This window comes from Myotis myotis, unplaced genomic scaffold (assembly GCF_014108235.1).
Source record: "Myotis myotis isolate mMyoMyo1 unplaced genomic scaffold, mMyoMyo1.p scaffold_m19_p_1, whole genome shotgun sequence".
In the NCBI taxonomy this organism is placed as follows: Eukaryota; Metazoa; Chordata; class Mammalia; order Chiroptera; family Vespertilionidae; genus Myotis; species Myotis myotis.
Genome location: NW_023416313.1, coordinates 86,527,637 through 86,544,561, shown reverse-complemented (window position 1 = coordinate 86,544,561; position 16,925 = coordinate 86,527,637). Strand labels below are relative to the sequence as shown.

General features: G+C 42.4%; 1 protein-coding gene across 4 annotated transcripts in view; it reads right to left on the bottom strand.

Moving 5' to 3' along the window:
* PAPSS1 (3'-phosphoadenosine 5'-phosphosulfate synthase 1) overlaps positions 1–16,925 on the bottom strand; it is a 112,194-nt gene that overhangs the window by 13,160 nt on the left and 82,109 nt on the right. For all 4 annotated transcript variants that reach the window (XM_036343825.1, XM_036343814.1, XM_036343830.1 and 1 more), the window contains one exon: positions 9,922–10,151. In XM_036343825.1, coding sequence (XP_036199718.1) covers positions 9,922–10,151 — 230 coding nt within the window. The remainder of the gene's footprint in view (positions 1–9,921; positions 10,152–16,925) is intronic.

The following is a 16,925-nucleotide window of genomic DNA, read 5'->3' as shown; positions in this document are numbered from 1 at the left end:
CAGACATTTAATGCAGGAGCTGTCCCCCGGTAGTCAGTGTGCTCCCACAGCCAACATCCAGCAGCTCTGATCAGCCCAGATCAGCAGCCAGGCCAAGGGACCCCACCCATGCACGGATTCGTGCACCAGGCCTCTAGTATTATAATAATGATGTATGGTATCAGTCCAGTACTGAAAATACAGAGGGAACACTTTGTAAAGTAGATGATTATCTAACTACTGCTTAGTACACCTTAATACAAAATAATATTGAATGTAAACTATAACTGAAAAAGAATGTTAATAAAAATACATAAATAAATAAGTAAATAATCTATTCTAGTTTCTACCTTTCAAAGAACTGCCTTATTGGGTCCCTGTCTGTCTCATCCTCCTTCTTTCACTCTCTGTTCTACCCCACCTGGCCTTCTTTCTAGGGGCCCAGTGCATAAATTCATGCACCTTGAAAGGAACTGTGGGCTGCGAGACTGCAGTTGGGCACAGGGGCAGGTCTTGGCCCATCCTCTGTGTCCCCACCTGGCCCCTCCCACCACTGCCCCTGGTCCCCTGTCTGCCGGCAGCCCCTGCCACCACTCCTCTCACATGCTGATAGCACCGGCCCTGCTCTCACAGGCAGCCGGCGCCGCTGCTTGCACTTGCTGCCAGCACCTGGCGCTGGTCCTGATCACTTGGTACTGTGAGCGGGTGTGAGTGGTGGCTGCTGGCGCCGATTGCCCCTCAGGAGCAGGGGGAGGTGGAGAAGTCCTCAGGGGCGATCAGGGCCAGCAGCCACCACTCACACCTGCTGACAGCACCAAGCAATCAGGACCAGTGCCAGGTGCTGGCAGCAGGTGCAAGCAGTGGCACCGGCTGCAGGTGAGAGCAGGGCCAGCGCCATCAGTGGGTGCGAGAGTTGGCTGCCAGCTCCGATAGCCCCTCAGGAGCAGGGGGAGGTGGAGAAGTCCTGAGTGGCAATCAGGGCTAGCAGCCACCGCTCACACCCGCTGATCGGGGCCAGTGCTGGGCGCCAGCAGCAGGTGCAAGTGGCGGCTCCAGATCCAGCAGTCGGTGCGAGCAGGACCAGCACCAGCAGCAGGTGCAGGTGCCGGCAGCAGGTGCGAGCATCCAGCAGGATTGCAGCAGGTAGGAGCAAAGAATTTTCAATAACCACCAGAAGCTCACCCCAATGACAGCAACTGGCACCCTGCCTTGGTCTAGCACCCTCGCTCACCTTCTCCACCATCCTGCCGTGGCCGACGCCCACCATGTTCTGCACGTGCCCCCTGGTAGTGAGCAGATGTCAGAGAGACCAGTTGTTTGGTTGTTCAGTTGTTCGGTTGTTTCACTGTTCAGTCTATTTGTACATTAGGGTTTTATATATATAGATGCCTACTATCTTTTGGAGCCCATGCCAAATGTCACTTGCTCCAGGAAACCATCCCTGATAACTTGGTCAGACAAGTGCTAGCAGAGCTTCCTGTAATCTTCTGCACTTATGACCCTTAATTAACTGTTGTTACTGGTTTACCATCTGTCATCTTCTCTAGAATATAAGTCCCATGAGGGCAACAACAATATCTGCCTATTTCCAATTATTGTGCCTATACCTAGCAATTGCATGTATGTAGTACAGATTCAATAAATAGTCTATGAATTAATAAAGCATAGTAAAGCTAGAAAGTTTTGTCCTAATTTCAATATCCACCGTTGACTTTAAAATAAGACTATTATATACAAATATAATAAATAACTTTATTTTCAAAGATATACATACTAGTACATCCCTAATTATGATTCAAATGTATAGTCAAACAAAGAAGAAACTACAATAGATTGAAAATTAGATCCTATCTATTAACAGTCATGCTACTAGTATAACACCCCTTGAATCTACAAACACAAGATGATGCTCAGTAAATTCATTCAATTATAGTAAAAACTTCTAAAAGTTTTCAGAAGAAATATCAAAATTAATGAAAGCAAAGTATTTTATGAGTTAATGGAAAAGAAAGTTCCTCGGTACTCTGACAAAAATTCTTGTGTATTAAAAAGACTATATGGCAAGAAAGGGAAAGAAAAGAATTCACACAAGCAGTATTTCAGTGGTCAATGTGACAAAACTTGTATGTGAAGAGTGAGGTGAAAGAATAATGGACTTAAAGATTCTATATAATGGGAAGAACAAGTAACTAAAGAAATTTAGGATTTGAAAATAGGTGGAGGGAAAGGGAATGTTGTTTCTGGATATTTTAAGTAATATCAACAAATCTAAGCAGAAATGCCCATTAGTGGGGTAGACAGAATTTTACGATGGCCCTCATAACCTTCACCCTATGGCAGTGGTCGGCAAACCACTGCTCACAAGCCACATGCGGCTCTTTGGCCCCTTTAGTGTGGCTCTTCCACAAAATACCACGTGCGGAAACACACGTACAGTGAGACTGAAACTTCATGGCCCATGCGCAGAAGTCGGTTTTCGGCCTGGGCGAGTCTATTTTGAAGAAGTGGCATTAGAAGAAGTCGGGGGTGGACATATAGAGAGGATGAACGAAAGGAGATAGACGAAACAAGTATACAAGACAAGTATGGATGGGAGAGTTGGAAGGGATTGACCTCAGCGAACGTACCTCAATCAGACTGAGGACTTTTTTAGCAAAGGCCAGCTTAGGAGTACCCTAATTGAGTTAATAACAATGTACCTACCTATATAGTTTAAGTTTAAAAAATGTGGCTCTCAAAAGAAATTTCAATCGTTGTACTGTTGATATTTGGCTCTGTTGACTAATGAGTTTGCCGACCACTGCCCTATGGCATTACTACCATGATATGTCATCATATGCCACAAGGATCTTGCAGACACAATTAGTTACTAAAGTACTGACCTAAAATAGTGAAATTATCTGAGTCGGTCTATCCTAATTATCCAAGCCCTTTAAAAGTGAAGGTTTTCTTGGCTGATGGCAGAAGGGAAGTCAAGGAGAGCTGAAACATGAGACATATTTGCCATGATGGAGGCTCGAGGTTGAGATGGAAGGGCCCACAGGGAAGGGCCTCAAAGTGGCATCTATGAGCAGAGAGCAATCCTCTACCAACAGTCAGTAAGAAGACAGGGACCTAAGTCCTAAAACCGTAAGAAACTGAATTCTGCGAACAAGGGTCATCTGGAAAGTGGATTCTTTTTAGAACCTTCAGAGAAGAGCCCAGCTTGGCCAGAATCTAGTCTAGCCCACCCAGACTTCTGACCTAAAGAACTGAGAGTTAATAAATGAATACTGTTTTAAAGCCACTACGTTAGTGATAATGTGTGGCCAGCAACAGAAAGCTAACGCAGCAACTTGGAAACAGTGATATGTATATACCTTTAAGAGTTACCACAAAGAAACTGCTAGAATAGATGAGCTTTCCTGTGGAAAGTATACAAAAGAAGGGACGAATATATGAAAAGGCCTTGAAGGATACCTACAATTACAATATGTGTTTTTTTTAAATTAAATGTTTATTGATGGAAGTATTACATATGCCCCCATTTTTCTCTCATTGACCTCCTTCTATCCCACCCTCAACCCCCACCCAGAATGTGTATTTTTTTAATGACACTAATACTTATATGATTTTGAGTATACTCCAATATTTAAAAAATATGAAAAAATACTCTATTGATAATGTGGAAATAACTGTACAGCAAACATTACATCCAACTGTCCCTTCATTTACCCATTTCCAAAAGGAACACTCACTCACGTGTGCTCTCTTTTTGTTAGTTGCTATTTCAATCACGTGAATCATAATCTTACATTTACCCAAATACAAAGATTTATTGCATAAAGGAGAAAAAAAGTTACCACCCCAAAAAGTATCCTGAAAGTTTGTAATATCTGAAAGAAGGGACTTTAATCTTGTAGTCTTAAAAGTAAATTTCCTTGAGTCTCTAGTATAGCTAATATGGACCTACTTAACTTCCTAAGTATAAACAGATGATTTTTATCATAATTCCTATCAATAATATCTTGCCTGAAATCTTTATGAAGCTGGTTTTTTCTCCCTAAACCTTGTCTTACACTGGTATTTAGTCAAATCAAAAGCTATAAAATCATTAATTACATAAAAGTTGGCACTGAACAATGTCCATTAATCAAACCTAAGCCAACCTCATATGCACATAATTAATAACTGTTTTCTCACTACATCAAAGACTATTGCCTTTCCACAGAATTTTAATCACTTTCCAACATATTCCCATCAACTTAATTATATTTGAACATAATGTAAAAATTTAAAAAACTAAGGCAGTTTTAAAGCCTCCCAAGTTACAATTTATTACGATTTGCTAACTCTAGAAAAATTCCAAGAAAATGAGCTGCTCATGCAACTAATATAGAATTCATCACTGGAAAATCTTATGAGAACTGATGTAATTATTTAGCTTTTGAATGATTAAAAGAGAGACTTAAAGCAATATTACCCAGGAAACATGAAAGTTATCAAGGGCCTCCCAGCCCATCAGTCAACTAACTACATACAGATGAGTTCTAGGGTCCTGAATGTAATTAAATCAGCTGATCATGAAAAGAAGCCACAGTAATGAAACAGCGGCACAAGGATCATATAAAAGAAAAGCTCTCTCTCTTTAGTTTTGTCTCCTGAACTCGCAATGATGCAAATGCACCTGAGTTTTATGCATTTGGCCACTAGTTGAATGATTCTATTTTTCTCTCCTATCTCTGTAAGTGACTGATCATTACTTTCAAAACATCTTGTACACAATTAAACCAATACATTGCATGCTGGGTGAGAAGCAAAGTTTCCTGGCCCAGCACTCCATCTCTGACACTCAATGTTTTATAAACTTGTAGAAAGGCAATGCTGGGGAGCTTCCAAAAGAATGTCCAAAGTAGGCTTCTCCCTAGACTAAGTACAGTAGTCCTATCCTTATCTGAGGGGTGTAGATTCCAAGACCCTCCCCAGTGGATGCCTGAAACCCCAGATAGTACTGAACCCTATATACCATGTTTTTTCCTATACATATATACCAATGATAAAGTTTAACTTATAAATTAGGCTCAGTAAGAGATTAACAACAACTAATAATAAAATAGAACAATATACTGTAATAAAAGTTATGCAAATGTGGACCCTCTCAAATTACATAACTATACTCACGTTTTCACTCAAAGGATGCACATTACGGCTTATCTTTGGCATATCTGAATTGTAGGCATCACTACTCTTGCACTTTGGGGCTATTATTAAGTAAAATAAGGATTCCTTGAACACAAGCATTGTGATACTGCAACATTCAATCTGATAACTGAAGTGACTAACAAGTGGGGAACATACACAGCACAGATATGCTGGACAAAAGGATGATTCATGTCCCCAGGCAGGACAGATGAGATGGTCTGAGATTTCATCACACTACACAGAATGGTGTGCAATTTAGAACTTGCACATTGTGTATTTCTGAAATTTACCTTTAATATTTTTGAGCCAGAGTTGACAGCAGGGTAAATGAAACCACAGAAAGAAAAACTGCAGTAAAGGGGGACTACTGTAAGTTAGAAACCCTGTTGGTGACCCTACATAACTTTAACCACAAAAGGACAGCATTATATTCTAAAAGTTTTTACTTTCCTTAATATTTAATTTATATTTTCACTTTCAATCATCTTTTGTTGTAACATAGTTTAAGATTTACTATAATTGCTTTCATTTTTCTTAAAATTCTTTTTTCTTAAGCTTGTAAGGCATCTCTTTGGTAGAAATAGTCTATTTACAACTCTTAGCACATGAATTTTATAGCTGTGGTTTTTTTTTTACAGTGAAATCATAGTGTGTGGACGTATATATATGTAAGTACATATAGGGTGGGGCAAAAGCAGGGTTATATTTGTGAGTACATGAAACACAGAGTGTATTCTTACATTATTATTTATTACTATACTACTTTCCATACGAATAACTGTAACCCTACTTTTGCCCCACTCTGTATATATACATATCCTATCTAATAAAGAGGGAATATGCTAATTGACCCTCATGCTGTCACAAAGATGGTGGCACCCACAGCCAATAAGGAGGGAATAGGCTAATTGGCTGTCACACCCTCAAAGATGGTGGCACCCACAGTCACAAGATGGCAACGGGGCACGTGGCAAGGCTGGGCCCGGCCGCTCCGTGTTCCTGCCTCCGGAGTACCCCAGTCCTCTCAGCCCCCCAGCCACCCAGGGCCAGCCCAAGGTGCAGGCAAGCCTCGGATGGCAGCTGCCCAGCCACCTAGGACTGGCCCAAGGTGCAGGCAAGCCTTGGATGTCAGCTGCCCAGACACCCAGGGCCAGACCAAAGTGCAGGCAAGCCTCGGATGGCAGCTGCCCAGCTGCACAGGGCCGCCCAAGGCTCAGGTAACCACGGCCACCCAAGGCTCAGGTAACCAGGGCCAGCCAAGGTTGGCGCTGCCGGCAGTGGCAGCAGCAGAGATGTGACGGGGCGTCGCCTACCCTGATTGCCGGGTCACATCCCATCCCTGAGGGCTCCCAGATTGTGAGAGGGGGCAGGCCAGGCTGAAGGACTCCCCCCTCCAGTGCATAAATTTTCATGCACTGGGCCTCTAGTACATATATACAAGCATATACACACACACACACACACACACACACAGGCCAAAATAAAACTAAACCTGCCACAATTCGGAACTATTTCTAGGTGTTGGAAAACCCTGATTTTGTACAAGGGTAAAAATGTTCTGGTTACTGCAAATTCTTCTCATGGTGTGGTTCACAAGTATACTAGAATCTGGGTCACATTTCAGGTGTTCAGAAAATAATACTCTAGAACTGCTCTAGTCTTTAACTCCACAACTGGGCCACAGAAACACTTCGTTCTTTTATGCTTGCCCATACCAGTTATGTAAGCCTTTTCTCTTCATTGATTCAAGATTTTCCTATAGTTTAGCTACAAGTCGTCACTGAGAAAGCCTGTTATTATCTAAAATTGTACATTTTCTCCAGAATTATTTATGTTATTAAATGAGAAGCCAACAAACTACTCTGATAATAGTCTTTCTTTATCCAAATTATCACTTTTCTCAAAGAAACTAAATGACACATGTATGGCCCGCTTAGAAACAAGAGAATGTTTTTATTTTTAAAAAGGCGTCTTTTCCTTTCTTGTTCCCAGTGTTACAAAATGGGCCACACCAATTGAAGCTATAGGGTCAGGGTCAGGTCAAGATAATTTCTGAACATAGAGTCAACTGTAAACAACCATGGAAAAAAGAATGAGACCTCTCAGATCAAAGGTTACTATGGTCAATTTTCAATTAGTACCCATCAGTAGAGGTACACTGATAAAACATAAATAAAAAATAATTATCAGTTCTATTTACTGAATATGAACTGTAACTTGTACTAAAAAAGCAGGTATCCTATATAATAAAGAGGTAATATGCAAATTGACCATCATGCCCTCACACAAGATGGCCATCCCCATGTGGTCAAAAGATGGCCACCACAAGATGACTGGCAGGGGAGAGCAGTTGTGGACAATCAGGTCAGTTGGGGAGGGCAGTTGGGGGCAACCAGGCCAGCAGGAGAGGGCAGTTGGAGGCGACTGGGCCTGCAGGGGAGGGCAGTTGGGGGGGACCAGGCCTGCAGGGGAGGGCAGTTAGGGGCAACCAGGCCAGCAGGGGAGGGCAGTTAGGGGCAACCAGGCCAGCCGGGGAGGGCAGTTGGGGGTGACCAGGTCGGCAGGGGAGCAGTTAGGCATCAATCAGGCTGGTAGGGGAGTGGTTAGGGGGTGATCAGGCTGGCAGGAAGAAGCAGTTAGGGGCAATCAGGCAGGCAGGCAGGCGAGCAGTTGGGAGCCAGCAGTCCTGGATTGTGAGAGGGATGTCCGACTGCCTGTGGGATCGGGCCTAAACCAGCAGCCAGACATCCCTCAAGGGGTCCCAGATTGGAGAGGATTCAGGCTGGGCTGAGGGACACCCCCCCCCCCCGCCCAAATTTCGTGCACCAGGCCTCTAGTACTAAATAAGCAGGTGTAATTATCTATACTAATAAAAGTGTAATATGCTAATTACACCAGACAACCAAATGACCATCCAGACGTCTGGATGTCCTTCCAGACAAAGCCGCAGTGGTGGGGCCAAGGCAGAGGTGGTTAGGGGCGATCAAGCCAGCAGGCCGAGGTGGTTAGGGGCAATCAGGCAGGCAGGGGAGCAGGTAGGGGTGATCAGGCTGGCAGGGGGGCAGTTAGGAGCGATCAGGCCAGCAGGGGAGCAGTTAGGGGCGATCAGGCTAGCAGGCAGAAGCTGTTAGGGGCCATAAGGCAGGCAGAGGGGTTAGGGGTTATCAGGCAGGCAGGGAGAGGGGTTAGGGGTGATCAGGCAGGCAGTCAGAGGGGTTAGAGGCAATCAGGCAGGCAGGAGAGCAGTTAGGGGTGATCAGAATGGCAGGGGAACAGTTAGGAGCTAGCAGGCAGAGGCTGTTAGGGGCCATCAGGCAGGCAGGCAGAGGGGTTAGGGGCCATCAGGCAGGCAGGCAGAGGGGTTAGGGCAATCAGGCAGACAGGGGAGCAGTTAAGGGCGATCAGGCTAGCAGGAAGAGGCTGTTAGGGGCCATCAGGCAGGCAGGCAGAGGGGTTAGGGGTTATCAGGCAGGGAGAGGGGTTAGAGGTGATCAGGCAGGCAGGCAGAGGGGTTGGGGCGATCAGGCAGGCAGGGGAGCAGTTAGGGGCAAGCAGACAGGCAGGCTGAGGGATTAGGGGCAATCAGGCAGGCAGGCAGAGTGGTTAGGGGCAATCAGGCAGGCAGGCAAAGTGGTTAGGAGCAATCAGGCAGGCAGGCAGGCGAACAGTTAGAAGGCAGCGGTCCCAGATTGGAGAGGGTGAAGGCCGGGCTAAGGGACCCCCCGACCCCACCACCACCCCCTGCATGAATTTCGTGCACCAGGCCTCTAGTACTAAATAAGCAGCAATCAAGAAAACAATTCATCTGTACAAGCACTTACTAAGACATAAAAAGAAGTAGGTACAACAGAACATGGAAATAACTACTGATTTTGAGCAAGGCAGGAATCACCTAGTCTGCAGCCATCATTCTTAAGATGAAGAACAAGGCCAGAGATCACATAGGACTCTCAAGTCACACAGCAAGGATGGGCTAGAACCCATGATTTCTGATTCTAAAGCCTCACCTTGCCACTCTGAATCATGGAGTGTAGTACCTACTGATAGCATCTACAGATAGAAATTAATACAATTTCATCAATCAATAAATCCATTCTTAAGACTACCAATAATTTGTCCTAAAAGCCTGCTAGTTTGTTGCTCCTCCTAAGATCTCTGAAGAAAGAAGCTGCACTCTTACTAGTCAGGAGCACCAACTGTGGAGCCACAGTGCTTAGGTTCAATTGCTGGGCTGGTATTTACTGATTCTGTGACCTTTTACAGTTATTTGACCTTTGTATGCCTCAGCTTACTACTAATCTATATACTGGGAATAATATCAGCACCTACCTCATAAGATTGCTGTAGGGAATAATTAACATCTGTACAATAACTAGGATAGTGCCTGTCACATAGTGATTGCACGAATATTAAACTTTCTCACTACATAGAGGATGTAGGCTTAGCAGAGCAGTGTTCATTACTAAGTCCTTGGACCATTTCTGTATGCCAAGGTACAGTAGATATGGCAGACATAGAAATGTCAAGACTGCCTTTAAATACTTCAAGACAAAATTCCTGTAATCATAAAACCAGATTCAATTTTTATTTCTAACTTCTGGAATATCGAGAAATTAGTTTCCTCGGTCTGCCTTTCTCTGAAGTGAGTACAGCGAAGCTTGTCATCAGTAAAGCTATAAAGATGAGATAGCATGTGAAATCCCTGGGGGCAGCTGAGAATACAGGTATTTCACAGATCTGTGCAGAGAATGTAAAACTTACTGTTCAGAGTCATAGTAGTCCATATGCTTCTTTTTTTTGTTGTAAGCTGCAACACGAAAGGGAACTATTTCCAGAGTGATTAGGCCAGGGGCCATTGTCAGCACTTTGGCGCCGTGAGTTGGCTCGTACAGGTCCTTCCCCGTTTCTGGATGAGGCATGCCAGCGGGATCTCGTCCAACAATGTAGAAATTGGCTCCTGCCACCATCCTCGCTCTGCAGTGCCACTGGACCTGGAATAACAGTTTTCCTATTAGATCATCATGCCTTTATGACGAGTCCTTAGAAATAGTAAGTGAATAATAAATAAATATACTTCTCATATGATCCAAATTTAAATGTATAACCTCGGGAAGCCAGAAACAGAACTGGCAACCCCTCACCCTCAAAAAAAAAAAAAAAATCTAAAAGTATAAATGTGTACAAGTGTTTATGCATACATGTTTATATTATTTTATTTAAAGGAAATATGTGAGTATAAGTATCTACATGTATGATTTTACACAACTGCTAGATATCATTTATGTATAGTTCAAAATCTAATCCAGGAGGTTAGAAGTCGGGTAGAGATGGATCCTTTCATGGAGGCAACTGGAAGGGGCTTCTGGGATAACTGTAATGTTCTGCTGTTTTCTTGTCATTTTCTTGACAGATAAACCGACAAATTAAATTGTATATATTTGAAGTATGCAACACGATGACTTGATATATGTATATGCCAGTGATGGTGAACCTTTTGAACTCGGCGTGTCAGCATTTTGAAAAACCCTAACTTAACTCTGGTGCCGTGTCACATATAGAAATTTTTTGATATTTGCAACCATAGTAAAACAAAGACTTATATTTTTGATATTTATTTTATATATTTAAATGCCAATTAACAAAGACAAATCAACCAAAAAAAAATGAGCTCACGTTATGAAATATTTACCACAATCAAATTAACACGGTCATTACCTCACACAGTTATCTGTGTGTAGTGAGAACACTTAAGATCTGAGCAAATTTCAAGTATACACACAGTATTATTAACGATAGTCATCCTGCTATATAGCAGATCCTCAGAATTTATTCTTTTTATAACTGAAAGTTCGTACCCTTTGACCAATTTTGGAAATAGAAATTAACACAATTTCATCAGTCAAAGGGAGATAAATTCATTCTACAAAGAATTTTATCATCAATTAATCATTTTGCAACTTTAGTCCACGTTGATGTCAGTTCTAAGAGTCCTAAGAGTGCCTGATAATGCTCTGTTTCTGGATCTGAGCCGAGGGCTGGCAACCAGGCTGTGCTCACTGTAAAAGTTCATTAAGCTGTATGTACACTATGACTTCTGTACTTTTTCTGTTATACTGTCATTGGTTAAAAAAAACTACTGGATGAAAATGATTAAACTAATTTTACTACTTATATAAACTGGTACTGAGAAAACATGTAGCTAAGTGACTATGACCAAAGATAGCAGGCAAGAATTAAGGCATTTGGCCGCATGCAAAACTAGTTTTGAAGCCCATACTTTCACATTAAGACACAGTTTAAAAACAAAAATCAGTCTAACAGTTAGAATTTACATAGAAGTTAAAGTAGTAACTGTAAGAGATCATCATTCTCATTAAAATTTGAAGTAAATCCAAAGTTTGACTTGGCCAATTAAGTATGGCGCAAACCCAGGTCTAGAAATCTGTTTTTAGCTCCCTTTCTTTTCATGTAAGGCTCCATTATTTAGTGATTTTTACAAAAGCATCTCTGTTCTGCATGAAAATACGGTAACATAATGAACACTACACACAGTTTTCATTTTCTCTCTCTTGACGGTTTCTCTTATAACAGGTACTTGAATATTTATCAACATGCCTAGAAAGCACAATAGCACGAGGGCAATCACCCCACCCCTGAACTGCTCACCCTCCGGAGTTTGCTTTTTCAATTGTTACTGCTGATACCTACTCTTTATTTCCAAACGACATTCATAAACTGCATGTCTTGACTGTTTAGTTTCAGATACTATAAAATATAGACATTATTTCCAAATTATTTTTCCTACTATAAAAGACGATGTTTGGCTTTTACTCCACTCTCATTCCCTATCCCATTTATCCAATAAATACAGTGATACATTTTTGGTGAAATCGACATTCACCTGTAAAAATAGATGTTTTAAGTAAACTAATATATGAAACATGTGAGCAGTTAGAACAAACAGTACCTCGTACAGAGTAAGTACACAACAAATGTTAGCTGTTACTGCGGTCTTTATTTGATTCCCCTCCTTGTACAACTGTTTGTTTTTCCTAGAGTTAATAACTGTCTTGATTTTTTCCACTCGCTTAATTTTCCATATACCTCTGTGTCTGTGTACCCGGACTACCCTTCTTCCTGAGAACACAGTGAAATACAATCCCCAGCCTCCCTTGCAGTGTGACCATGTGGCCGAGTTCTGGCCAAAGGAATGAGAGCCAAAGTGATGTGTGCCACTTCCAACTGAGGAACACTAACAAGCCTCCTGAGTGCTATCTTGGTTCTTCTCTCCCCATTTGACAGCTGAATAGAAAGGACCCCAAGGTCCTGTAACTACACCTTTTCTGCTATAGCATTAATTCCAAGTGCATTGAGCCACAATAAAATAAAAGAAAAAAGAAAAAGAAAAGAAAATTCTGCTCACTCCCCTCTGCCCCTTCACCGTAGTCACACAAAAGACCTTTGCTAATTCAGACTCAGAATTTTTATCGAGGTCAGAATTTTATCATCAATTAACCACTTTGCAACTCTACTTAAATGAAAAATCTTTTCTGCTGCATGCAAATGAATGGCGCTCGCAAAGCATTAAACTAAAAGGGCAGTCTAAGTTCTCTGAATTTAGGTAAACTTACTTCACTCAGTAAGTATGTATGTCTAGGCATTTAAATCATTCAAGTACCAAAAGGTCCACAAACTACAAATGTATGGCTTAATTTGAATATTTAAGGAAGCTCAGATCATTTAATCCAACCTCCATCCTCTTAAACAAGAGGAAACTGAAGCTCAGAAAACTTAGCACCTTATTGGGTCATAGAGCACGTGGTTGGTGGCAGTGGCCAGTTCTAATTTTGTCTTGTAAAATTATCAGTCAATTAAATTGCTCTTGGACTTCTAGAGGTTACATGAGTAAATGAAAGGTAAATACACCAAACAAGGAGTCAACATTCTCCTGCAGGTGACCTGAATTATTTTAACGTACAATTTAGTGAGTGGTTTCCCCATGAGAATACTAGTAAAACTGTAACAGACGTGAATAAGCAAAACACGTAACTCTTCCAAGAATACGCGGTGCGAGTTAACTTAAAACCTACTGAAGCCGAGACCGGTTTGGCTCAGTGGATAGAGCGTCGGCCTGCGGACTGAAAGGTCCCAGGTTCGATTCCGGTCAAGGGCATGTATCTGGGTTGCAGGCACATCCCCAGTGGGGGATGTGCAGGAGGCGGCTGATAGATGTTTCTCTCTCATCGATGTTTCTGACTCTCTATCTCTCTCCCTTCCTCTCTGTAAAAAAAAAATCAATAAATATATTTAAAAAAAAAAAAAAAAAAACCTACTGAAAAGGTGATATGCTTTAATCAAGAGACTGCGAGTCAGACCGAGCCCTTGCTGCATCTGGTGAAGCACACAGGCTGTGGAGTCAGGCTGCCCTAGATTTGCACCCTAACTTTGCCCCTTACTAACTGAATGCCCTTTAGCAATTTCCTTATATAAGCCTCAGTTTCCGAATTTATAAAAACAAGGATAACACTTAACACATAAGATTGATGGAAGATTTGAAAGCACTCAGGACAGCACTTGGCCCTCAATAAAGAACAAACATCCCTGCTGTTATTATTATTCTGTAAAACATTCCCTGACGATCCCAGTTGATTAACTGCTTCCTAACCAGTGTTTCTAAAGGGAATCCATTTGCTCTATGAAAAAGATGGCACACTGCCTAGAACAGCGGTTCTCAACCTGTGGGTCGCGACCCCTTTGGCGGAGGAACGACCCTTTCACAGGGGTCGCCTAAGACCATCCTGCCTATCAGATATTTACATTACGATTCATAACAGTAGCAACACTACAGTTATGAAGTAGCAACGAAAATAATTTTATGGTTGGGTCACAACATGAGGAACTGTATTTAAAGGGCCAGAAGGTTGAGAACCACTGACATAGAGGATGAGATGCCAGGTCCCAGTCTTCCTTGCCACGCAGCCCATAGCTGAGCAAATTATGGGGCTTCTGGGGAAGTCTGTGGCAAGAGCTATGAAAAGCTTTTCTTCCCTAATACCATTCTCAACTCCCATTTATTGGTCTTTACCTTTATTTTTGTGAGAAAACAGAATTCTAGATTAACAGGCTTATTTTTTTTATTTTTTTTTTGCTGGTTTTTCTTAATGATGCTAACCCACTGCTGCCAGTTCACATTGTTCCTGAGAAGTCAGGCATCATTCCTACTTTTTAAAATATATTTTTATTGATTTCAGAGAGGAAGGGAGAGGGAGAGAGAGGTAGAAACATCAATGATGAGAGAGAATCATTGATTGGATGCCTCCTGCACATCCCCCACTGGGGATGGAGCCCGCAACCTCCGCATGTGCCCTGACCGGCAATCAAACCATGACCTCCTGGTTTATAGGTCAATGCTCAACCACTGAGCAACACAGGCCGGGCAGCATCAGTCCTATTATTTCCTTAATGTTCCCTCATTTCTCCCTCCCCATCACTCTACTTTCAAGGTTCCTCTTTACATCATTAATTTTCATCAGTCTGAGTACTATGTGCTTAAATGTGGTTTCCTTTTAATTTATTTTTTCCAAGATTAGAGGTTTCTTGAATGTTTAGGTTGATATTTTTCACCAATTTCAGAAAGCTTTTCACCATTTTTTCAAAAATTTTTTCTGCCACATTTCTCTGTCTCCTTCTCTCAGAACTCCAGTTACATATTTGTTAGACAGCATGATACTGTCCACAGTTACTAAGGCTCTGCTCATTCTCCCCATGCATTTTCTTTCTTTTTTCCAAATTATTTCCATTAATCTGATTTCTAGCTCACTGACCAGTTCTTCTGCCAAATGTAGTCTGATTTTAAGTCTATCCAATAAATGTTTTCACTTCAGATACTATGCTTTTTTCATCCTTGACTTTCCCATTTGATTTTTCTTCATTTCCTTTTTTTTTTTTTTTCCTGAGATTCCCCATCCATGGATCCTATTTTTCTTTAAAAAGCTTTAATATTTTTTTGGTAATTCTAACATCATCAGCATCATCTCAAGGTCTGTTTCTAGCAACAGTTTTCATTCTGCACTGTGAGTCACACTTTCCTGTTTCTTCCTATTTCCAGTAATTTGTTATTGTATGTTGGACTTGTGGAAGGTTTGTTTTAAGGAGGTAATTGGCACTCTTCTTATCTTTCTGAGGCTTGATTGTAAGCCTTGTTGGGCAGGTCTAGCTTTTTTTTTCTTCTTTTTTTTTGCCTTTTTTTTTTTTAAATCCTCACCCAAGAATATTTTTTATTTATTTAGAGAGAGGCAGAGAGAAAGACAGAGAAGGAGAGAGAAAAAGAGTGGGAGAGAAGTAAGAGAGAGATGAGAGAGAGAGAGAGAGAGAGAGAGAGAGAGAGAGAGAGATAGAGAGAGAGAGAGAGAGAGAGAGAGAGAGAGAGAGAGAGAGAGAGAGAGAGAGAAGAGAGAGAAGAGAGAGAAGAGAGAGAGAGAGAGAGAGAGAGAGGAGAGAGGAGGAGAGAGAAGACAGAAGAGAAACATCAATCGGTTGCCTCCGCATGAGCCCCAGCCTGGGGTCAAACATATAATCTGGGTATGTGACCTGACCAGGAACAGAACCTGCCACTTTTCAGTGTACAGGACAACACTCCAATCAACTGAGCCACACTGGCCAGGGCAGGTCTAGCTTTTTATCAATCTATTGTCTCTCAACTCCAAATTCACCCAAATTATTTAAGATAATGGATTGAACTCTAAGCATTTCTTTATCAGCAATCACAATGTTAAGTTTTACCAGTAGAGGGCATCATAGGAACACTGTAGGAGGAAGGGGGTATCAATGGTGTCTGTGTATGTGCATAACTGGTGGCATTCTGGCACACCCAAAGTGCATAATCCTTCATAACCTCAAAGCCCTAGCCTGAACCCAGTGACCACCTCACTGCAGCCCTCCTGATGCAGACATAGTGCACCCCAAGCCTCCCAGCAGCAGGGGCTCCTGACTCCCTTCTGCACCCCACCTACCAGCCTGGGCTCACCTGCGCCCAGAGGATTGTTTCCTGCGTCCCTCTTCACACCAGCATCACACACTGTGCATCTCTCTGGCAGCAGTGGGCTCCCAAACACCCTCTGGGCACCTGTCTGTCAGCCTCAGTTAGCCTGTGCACCAGAACTGTTTCCTGCTTTCTGGCTTCTGTGAACCAGCTGTGGCCCAAACAGTCGGCTGAATTTTTCCTCCTCCCACTGGGATAAAACCATAGCTCTTTCAATGAGGTCTGGGGCCAACTCTTAGGGAAGGGATCCCTTTCACAAGTTTGTCCTTCCTTTAGTAATCTCCTTCAACCTCAGGGTACCCTTTAGAGTTCACTTGACATTTTCACAGTTATTCCACTACTGAAGTTTAATAATTCTTTAAATTTTCCCTATTCAAATTCTGTGCAATTTCTACCTCCTAATGGGACCCAGACAAATACACTGTCTTGGGTATAAAGGGTGGTCTTTGCTCTTAAGGTATGTTTTTCTGGTGTCTCACTCAGTTCAATGGCTGGAATGCTAACAAAGTCTCTCCATTTGAGTTGGGCTGGAACGTCATCTTCCAACACTGTGTAACCCGACCTCCAGCATCCTCACTCCACTCTAGATCATCGCAGCCATCTGCATCAGGCCTCGCAGAGTCTTGCCCTGCACAATCGCAGTCCAAGGAACATTGGGGAACATCCTCTGATGAGCATCTATCTGGTGCCTCAGCTCTGTGCTGCGCCCTCCTTTCTGGCAAGC